Source organism: Hyposmocoma kahamanoa, unplaced genomic scaffold (genome assembly GCF_003589595.1).
Source record: "Hyposmocoma kahamanoa isolate Upper Pololo Valley unplaced genomic scaffold, ASM358959v1 100021, whole genome shotgun sequence".
Lineage (NCBI taxonomy): Eukaryota > Metazoa > Arthropoda > Insecta > Lepidoptera > Cosmopterigidae > Hyposmocoma > Hyposmocoma kahamanoa.
The window spans coordinates 15030905-15040850 of NW_020653200.1; the positions used below are offsets into that span (position 1 = coordinate 15030905).

Genomic DNA, 9946 nt, shown 5'->3' on the forward strand with positions numbered 1-9946 from the left:
ATTCCGTTTTTTTCTTTCATTTCAATTCTTTCATTCCGGAAACTTATGGCGCACTATAAGTTTCCGGAATGAAAGAATTGAAATGAAAGAAAAAAACGGAATGAAAGAAAGAAATGAATTTATTGTTTCTCAAAATATTCTCCGTTTCACGCATAAACTTTGAAATTTGTTTTAAAGAGTATATACGTAGCTTTTCATTTCTTTTATAGACCTACGTTATAACAACAAATGTGTGAGATGACGAACAAATATTCGTTTAACCGTTTCATCCAACTGATTACAAAGAAAACTGGAAAAGCAAATTTGAAAAGAACGACAGTATATAAATAAATAATTATCTATCTTTGTTTTTATAGGCGTAAACGTAGCTAAGTGATAGTAATTGGTACTGCTGATTCTGGTTACAATTCACTACAATGGAATAGCGTCTTTGAATATTTCGGTGTTATAAACATAAATATAAAATTTCAACCTGAAAAATGATTGTGTTATATTCATAACAGACAAAAACCTTTCAATTTCTTTCTCCTCCCCGGCATAGGCGACGACGGTTTTCACTGACTTAAGAACCTCCTCGGCTTGTTTGCCTGCTACGCTATATGCATCCATTTCTTTCACCGAAGAACGCGTTTGGTACTGAAATAGTCATAAACAAAACTTGCATGATGTATAATCTATTCATTTAGGCTTGAATACATAACGGACCATGAGTAGTGAGACTTTTGGAAGTTATAAGTTGTAGCCAACATCGGTTCACACTCTTCATGGTTTGCAGTTGCAGCTGAATCGAACTTACATTACTCAAGACAACAGCAGCAATAAGTGAGAAGGGTACCACGGCTCCGCAGGCTAGTGCGAGCTCCCAGCCCAAAGGAAACGCCGTGCCGATACACATAAGGGCCGTGCCCACCAGGTTGGCCACTATGGACAGCTTTTCGCCCATACCATCTTTCAATTTCATCATATTCCTGCCAAATAATGTACAGTACACTAACCAGCAAGTGTTACCAATTCTTTTGACACAATTAGACAAAGCTTCAGGATTATTCTATATATTTACACGAAATTAATATTAAATTAGAATATAACACAACTTTAACGAAATGACTTATTGAAATTGCAGGAATGCTCAAATATTTTGTGAAATTAAAATTTTGCTTATACATAGGGCGCACTATAAGTTTCCGGAACTGGCCACTTACATAAACAATATTTAAAAAGTAACTACAACATTTGAAAATGGAACTCTTTGGCTGTAGAATACAGTTTGTTTCATCTGATTGTCACTTGTTTTTACATTGTGGCGTCATTTTAGAAATTAGTTGTGTACATCACCACGGATTTAACTCGTAAAAATTTTCGTAGTATGATTTTCTACGACTTGAAGTGTAATTTAACAGCTCAGTGGAGCTTCGCTCGGCTTCAAACGGTTTTTGGCGATGAAGCACCATGCAAGATGACTATTTGTAGCTGGTTTGCAGAATGCAAACGCGGTCGTGTGAATATCAGTGACGAATTTCGTGATGGTCGCCCGTCCACTGCTGTGAACAAAAAAAACATCGATGCTGTGCGCCGTATGATCAAAACAGACAGGCATATGACATACCATGAGGGTCGGGCATCTTTAGGCATAGGCATGAGCTAAATACAATCGATACTACACAAACATTTGGGTGTGAGAAAGCTGTGCTCTCGGTGGATCCCACACAATTTGACTGAGGCTCAAAAAACGGATCGCGTCTCTTGGTGCAATGCCATGCGTACCAGATTCAACGAAGGGGCGTCAAATTTGGTGTGGGACATAGTAACAGGTGACGAAACATGGATTTATAGTTGCGATCCCAAAACAAAGCAACAATCGAGTGATGGGTCTTTCGAGATGAGCTGAAACCAACCAAAGTGGCGCGCGTGCAAAGTGCATCTAAGGGAATGATTGCTTCTTTTTTTAATAAAACTGGTTACACGGACACGTGGTTACGTGGTGGACACGTGGTTACTGTCGCTTTGGAGAATCGTTGTACCGTGAATAGTGTTTGATACACGACCATTTATTTGCTGGAAGTTAATGACAAACTCCGTAAAAATAACTGTAAACGCCGTATTATCTTGCACCACGATAATGCCCGCTCTCACACGGTCAGACAGACAAATGAATTTTTGAAGGTGAACAACGTTGACCTTATGAGCCATCCCACCTACAGTTCCGACCTAATACCTTGTGACATTCATTTATTTCCAAAAATTAAGAACCAGTTAGGCGGTCGACGATTTTCATCACCTGAAGAGGCTGTCGAAGAGTATGAAAAATATGTTTCAGGGAGGAGTGGCATAAATGTTTTCAAAATTGGTTCATTCGTTTGAAAAAGTGCATTAACGCTAACGGAGAATATTTTGAGATACAATAAATTAATTTCTGACCATTTATAGTATTTTTTTCTTATTCATTCCGTAAACTTATAGTGCGCCACACGTATTTAGTTTAACACTAAATTGGTAGTTAGAGAAAAGTACTACCTACTCGGACATTTTTGAGGCTAAATTGAATTCAGAATCCGTGTCAAACCAGGCCATGTCTTGTCGCATCACCGACTGGAGGAACTTTGTTCGAATTCTCGTCATCTGAAGAAGAAAATAAATATCATCTTCTGTTGTACGAATAATATCCACAGACTTTTTCGATTGTAATTGCGAAAAGTACACAACAGTAAATAAATCTACACACAACACGTATCTTTAAATATGACTGGCTAAATGTCTTTGACAACTTAGCGGTTTTATTTTATTGTTGTATTAGGACATACTCGCACATTTGTGTTACCAAATTTTTACAGAATTTTATACTTATTTTCCTTAACATTTATATGCTAAGTTAGTAAAATTATAAAAAGAATCTATTGTTAAAATATATGATTCTAAAAAAGCATTGTAAAAAGTTTTAGTAAAGTGCGTAGTTGTGTAAATTTTGTCAAAATAATTTTAGAAAATACGTCTTTTTTGTGATTTTATATGAAAACAAATGATTTTGTGTCTTAAAATAGACAGCCCTTATCGGTCTATATTATGCAAGTTATTATTTTTAATATTTAGTTTCACCTTTTGCTCTCCTCGAAGATATCTTAAATAATCTGGTATACCATCGTGATATCGTAGCTCCTGCCAGAGAGGTTCTGGTTGAAAATAGCTGAGCATACACAGAGTTCCCAAAAAGAGTAACCAAATCTGTATTATGTTTGTTTTGGTTATTATCTATATGTAAGATTTTTATCCGTATGTTTTGTGTTTTCTGAGTGGCAAATAAATGGAATATCGAGTACCCTACAGTACTGTTATGGGTTTCAGATGTATTGATCGATCAATACGCAAGTAATTGAACACAAAACGAGAAGGCCGTCAATTAATACAATGGTTTCAATTTACGATACGAATGCTGATATGCATGCTTGGGTATACTTCTAAGATTACAAATATAAAACAAAATGCGTTATTCATTAATTAGTAACGCCAATTGTAGAACCTGAAGGATGATTATACTGTGCTGTACTTATACTGTGCTATATTATATGTGGCTTTTTTATGATACGTAATCACGGGACGAACAACTCGTGTGCGTCGTTGTAAGCGACACGCCTGTCCATGATAGTTGCAGTGCCACTCAGAGCTTTAAATCGCAAAGGTGCACTGCCACTGCGCCCTGTTACTCTGCGACAAAGGTTGACAAGTCCCATGCGCTTGTAATTTCACTCTACAAAACCGGAGCGTGGTGTTACTGCTTACCGGCAGAAATAGGTATGGTAAGATGGCAGTACTTCTCTGGACAAACTCTTTCACAAGGAGCTCTACTGCTAACAGCTTGCTTTAGTGTGCCGACCTTCAAGAAGAGCTTCACCATTTACTTATATGTGAATATGTCGCTGATGTAGAAGTCTTCCAACTCGACAAGTATCTTTGACTTAGAAGAGGCATTTGGGGCATCAGAGGTTGTCAGTTTGAACAAATGATTTTCGAGGGTCTTCACGTATCACTTGGAATCCCGGACTTGTTCTATTGCCTCTTCAACGAGGCGTGTATTGAAAGGAACCGCTTTTCGCATTGTCTCTCGACTGTTCGTTGTGCATGCGTGATGGATTGTTGTGAAATAATTTTCTTACGGTAAGTTAGAGTTGCACAATGTGTTTTACTTTGAAGTGGAACATTACAAAACCATATCTTTAAAACAATTGTTATTTTAATGTTATTACTTATTCTTGCTTATTATTGAAATCATGTTAGTTGAATGTAATCTTGATTTTTATTATTATAATAAAGACTACACCTGCTAAGCTACTACACCTGTAAAACATATTTATTTTCAAATTAATTTTAACGTTTAATTAGGTAATAGCTCTTAAGTATGGCCAAAACTTTCCTCGAATTCTGCAAAACGAAAATTATTTTGGTTGTATGCTCAAAATGTTCAGTGGACAAAGTTCCAAAATATTTATTTTACACAATTATTTTGTTTGGTGTTAGTTAGTCGTTTGTCGTTGTGGAAAATATATTAACCGCGAAGGATGTTGAAAAGGGATCGACGCGCGACGTGTTAATAAATTTGTTCAATGCACTTAATCTTTCCAAATTAAATTACGCTGACTGATTTACAGGCGATTGTCTCAGCCAGCGGGCTGAGATAATCTAAGGAGCGCCTTAAACGAGAAAAGTCGTACAACGTGTCCAAAATATCTACACAGGTTTTTGTTTCTCTGTTCCCAGTCGATTTTATATTGTCCCGTTAATAGACTATGGATACGCGACATGAGTTGCCCTTGGAACTCTAAATCTCGAGCTTTCGTATTCCCCATCGTTCGTGCGCCTTGCAATTCCTAATGTGGTGTCCACAGGCCTACCTCACGTGATAGCTTCCGTTTCGCTGCTATAAAATATTGAAATGACGAAATGGTGGTTACCATTACAAAATTGCAAATCTGTTGGTTTCTTGAGATCATCTTTTAAGAGAATTTTTCTGTTTACCCGGGCATCTAACAGCACTGGCAGTCGTGCTGAGCTTACTGAGTAATCGGAGCCACTTTATCACAGATACAAATACATGTCAATAGATTCTCAAACGCCTAATCATTTTTTATTTTATTCAGCTCCGTCTCTAGAGTCTATTACTTGAATGAAGAGTTATAATTTTTTTCATTTATCCAGGTTCGACAAAGCTGAGTTTAGATCACATAGGTAATATTTGAAATGTACCTAAAAGTATTTATTTTATTGTTTATCCTGAGTGTTTTTATTTTATTTTTATTATTATTTATAAGCCGAGTGCTATGTTACCAAATAAACTATTTATGTTTCTTTCTTTATATTCGTTACACTCTATGTATTCTATTATAAATAGTTTCTGAATCGTTGACAGGGTTTGATAGCAGTCTAATGTGATATTTGTGCACTGCAGCCAAAAATGACTCTACTCCGTATTTATGTATACTGTCTTACCTGTTTCAAAGCGCTCCAGTTGACGAGGGCGACAGACAGCATACAGAAGACCATCGAGATGACTACGCTGACGACGGTACCCACTGCCAATGCCCGGCCGTCCTCGATCAGCGCGGCCATATTCTCCTCTAAGGACGCATTCTGCCTATGTGGTCAAATACGCTATCACTACACGACATAGTACGTACATAACTATAATACCATCGACACCACAACTATTCTTATTTTTTACTAGTCAGGGTCGTGAGTGTTGTAGTAATTTTTTCCAATTTTTTTTTAAATCATCTTTTGTAATACGATGCATTCGGCTCTTTAACCATTTATTCAATTGTATATTTTTACGATGGGTTTCAATAGAGCCATCATATATCTTCCAGCGAATGTGTTAAGAATAGGAGATAGGCAACCAGCATCTTTTGTAATTTTGTTGGTTTAGTAAGGTTTGTATGACGCAGCGTAATCTGTGAGTCCAACGAATGGCAAAAAAACTTACAGTCTCCTTCCTCCACCGAAGAGTTCAAGTAGTGGCAGGTAACTGGACATCTCTTCAGGGTAGGAGGTACGTTCTACGAAGATGGTGCTGAGTTCGCCGTAGTTAGCCATATTGTAACAGATGCCACCGGCGCTCAGTAGGCCAAATATGACGCCCAGCACCGTCGCGCATATCTCCAGGCATGTTGCGTACCGAAACTTGATACGTTAAATATTATAATTTTTACATTTTGACTTGTAACCGCAAAGAATTCATGCAATAAGTATAGGACGTACTGCCCTCCTTATCATAATTAACATAATCTACACTTTTAGCGAAATTGAGTTATTAAATCTGGGATCACGGAAACGAGCTCTACAACCCTCTCTAATCGTTTTTTTAATATCTTATTAAGTTCCAGTTATATTGTTAAGCAACATCAGGGTAATTAACATTGTTTTAGGTTACAATAAAACTTTTTTAATTCACGACAAGGAGCGGCAGGTCCCCCGGGACGTAGCTGTTGAACGCACTTATAATATGGGTTCATAAAAATTTGAAAGAAGAAGACTTTGGCATATCTTTCGTCCTGCCCTGCGTGTCTCTACACCTGCACACGCGAGGGCCTATACAACGCAACTGATAATGCTGTCTCAATCGCTAAGTACTAATCCTCACAAATATAAACGTCAGAGTCGACACGCCAAGAAGAAGAATATGAAAATTTTGTAAAATTAACTTACATTTAGTTGAGACAAATCATTAGCGAGTATTACTATAAATCTGTACGGTGAACTTAAAAATAAGGCTGTGAATGCTACTCATAGTTCTTAATTAAAACACAGAAAATTATGACAGGAAACAGTATAAAAGAATGTTTTTTAAAAATTAAATAAAGGTTATATTGTAACAGAAATGAAAGTAGAAGGTGGCGTAATTAACTTAAGTTATATATTTGATCTTATTACAATAAATTAGCTAAATTCATTTTATATCCACAAATAAGAAATTTAACTTTATATACAAGTTGTTGATTTGGATAGCTATAGAATTGGTTTTAATGGTTTAAAACCAATTAGTTTTAATCTAGCTCTGGATTCTGAACTGAATTTAAAATTATTGCTTGTCTTCACCTAACTCGTAGTATTGTCATGCACATTGATATAGAAGAGATTTTAGAATTTCTGATAGTACTTACAATTTGGACATAACCCAAAACGGGCTCCTCAGGTTTTCTAAAAAAAAATAAAGTGCATTAAATTGTAGGTATATTTCCCTTGCACTAGAAATAATTTTGCAAACAATAACAAATGCCAGTAAATACAATCACTTTCTTGCAAACAAAAGTACCATATCAACATATTGCAATTAAATTCGCTTTGCTAAAAACAATATAATACTCACTTTTCTTTTTTCTTGATTTTCATAATTTTAGATTAAGATAAAGTGTTTTACTAGCGTACTAATGTACGTCTACCTTGGAGGCTTGGAGTGAATGAGCCAAGCCGCGATCTCCTCCCGGATAAATATAGATACTTCAGCGCTCACGTGAGAGTCATGATAGGTGAGTGCGCTATACATGCGGCGACGATATCTTACGCAGAGGTGTTCAAGCGTAAAATTATTACAAGCGCAACTGTAACAGCTGTTAAAAGTGTATTAAACAAGGGTGTAATGTGTTTTAATTTCAGAATTTTGGCAGGAAATTGCAGTGTGTGTGTGTGTGTGTGTGTGTATATAATAAGTCGTTGTTTTTGTTTAATACATACATCTTAAAATAATTTGTGAGAGTAATTTAAACAACGCGAAAGTAGTTTCAAAATTTGCAAACTCTTATCAGAGTCCTCTTGTCAAAGTTAGTAAGAAAAAGAAAAACTATTTGAAAGCCTCACTTCGTGGAGATCCATCAGTGGGGCATGCATAGCGACACCATAATATCTGCCAGAATAGAGGGATATCCGCTCCAAATGTTTATAGCTACTGGACGCAAATGTGTGGAATATAGGGCTTAAACAACAATTTTAGTAGCTCTCTCAAATAAAGGTAGAATCTCTCCTTAAAAAACACACGCATTGAGCTGGTGTTCCCTGTGTAATGTTGTATAAAAACCGCTTATATAGCGGCCTTAGGTTGGACGGCAGTGCTACGATTTCAAGTTTTATAGAAGTAGTATAATATTTGACAAACAGAATTTAAATGACACACTTATTAACGCTTGTAAGTACTACTAAAGTACTAAATTATTGTGTTTCCTACTTTCAAATAGAATATGGCAGTGTACTCGTTACATTGTAGCTTCACTGCGATTGATAATCTGCCGGTTCAGTATGGGGATTTGTTATCTTTCGGGTAGACTATAGCCTGTAACAAATCACAAACTATTAGAGTCTAATACTTAATCAGCGTATATTTTATATAGATTTATAGTATATGGCGTATGTTTTACAATTGGCACAATTAATCAGACCTTGAAAACGGTTGCTGCCAATAAGTAGTATGTGACGAAGTTTAGTTGTCAAGTATACTTGCACCCAAATACTATCGCAACTGAAATTTGCGAAATTGATAAAACACAATTTTAAAATACAAAAAATACTGAATTTATCTTATTGCAAATAATGTGATTATTTTTATTTATATATATGACTTAATTCCTTTTGCTTTCGCACGTAGTCTGTCCACAACTGTTAGCCAAATTTAACTTCAAAATTCCCTCAAGATACCCTAGGTCTGCTATTGCTCCTTTAGTGCCACCATTCCGTAAGACTTTAGGGCTTTAATTCCGGCCCCCTTCTATTTTTGCCCCCATCTGGGTTGATGCTGTCCAAGACCCCTTGTCCAAGTTCACTTGTATTTATTGTTTTTGTTAGTATTACTTTCCTTTATTTTTTAATTTAAGTTGCTGTTTTTAAAATCTATATAATTCACATTTTACGTTATTTTTGCAAGCTGTGTTCACTCATGAGTAGTTGTGCAATTTAGATAAGATCTTCAACAAATTGAATTTATAGTTGTTATATTGTAGTAACTGTAAGTGAACCAATAAACTAAAAAAAATATCCATTTATAAACGAGAATATATGTAATAGTTTCATTCAGTACTTTATTTTTCATTTTTTTATTTTCTCACATCACATTATGTCCTCTTAATTCTACAATTTTCTGTGTGTTATATATGTTGAAATATAACCGCAAGGGAGACGTCGAGGGAAACCACCACGTCATTGATTTTGTCAGGAATTATTTTAATAATTGGTCTACTCACTTTTCGTTATCAGTTCGGTCAGCCGGTGGTCAAATAATGTCAGTTGATTGCAACTAAGTGTAATATAATAACTAAATAAACGTTTAAACACTTTTCACAGTAATTAGTTCGAAAGTACATACAAAACATTGATCATTTTAATACCTTGAATTATACAAATTAAAAAATGCAGTGGTAAACTTTTTAGCAACGCGTGGCCATACAAGCCAGGTTATTGTCACACAGTTTATTACCACATACGTTAGCAGTACAAACATAGATATAGGAAATATCTATGAGTACAACACAGTAGTCAAGTTGCAGTAAATTTTTAACTCTCACACGAGACTGGCGTGTAGTTCCAAGGTCGTGGAACATTGCGAACGTGCAGCCTGTGCTTAAAAAAGGAAGCAGAGCTGACCTTGTCAACCATATACCTATCCAGTCATTCTGCGAGACTATGGACCGTGTCTTAACAACTGTCTCCTGTCCTACCTTAGACACAATGATCTCCTCAGTGATCTTCTTGTGTACGCCTCTCACTTATGGACCGTGATTATAGAAGGGCATGGCGAAGCCCTTGTAGTGTCTTTGGACATTTCTAAAGCCTTTGACTGATGAACAGGGTTCGGAATAGGTAATTTTTTTACCTAAACTTCAAGGACATAGACAGTAAATGGAGACTACCTTACCATAATATTTTTTAGGTCCTGGACCTTTTCGGGATTCGGGAAATCACTTAAGAACATTAA

General features: G+C 36.0%; 1 protein-coding gene across 3 annotated transcripts in view; it reads right to left on the reverse strand.

Annotated features, from left to right (window-relative positions):
• Positions 1-7176, reverse strand: part of LOC113226594 (multidrug resistance protein homolog 49-like) — a 17153-nt gene extending 9977 nt beyond the window's left edge. The window contains exons 1-6 of one of the 3 annotated variants that reach the window (XM_026459326.1): positions 7149-7176; positions 5972-6168; positions 5479-5623; positions 2519-2619; positions 797-968; positions 512-636 (exon numbers count right to left, since the gene is read on the reverse strand). In XM_026459326.1, coding sequence (XP_026315111.1) covers positions 512-636; positions 797-968; positions 2519-2619; positions 5479-5623; positions 5972-6081 — 653 coding nt within the window. In that variant the 5' untranslated portion in view covers positions 6082-6168; positions 7149-7176. Of the gene's footprint in view, positions 1-511; positions 637-796; positions 969-2514; positions 2622-5478; positions 5624-5971; positions 6169-7148 lie in introns of those variants that run through there. The other 2 variants (XM_026459398.1, XM_026459462.1) reach the window with 2 other exon arrangements.
• Positions 7177-9946: the final 2770 nt, after the last annotated feature.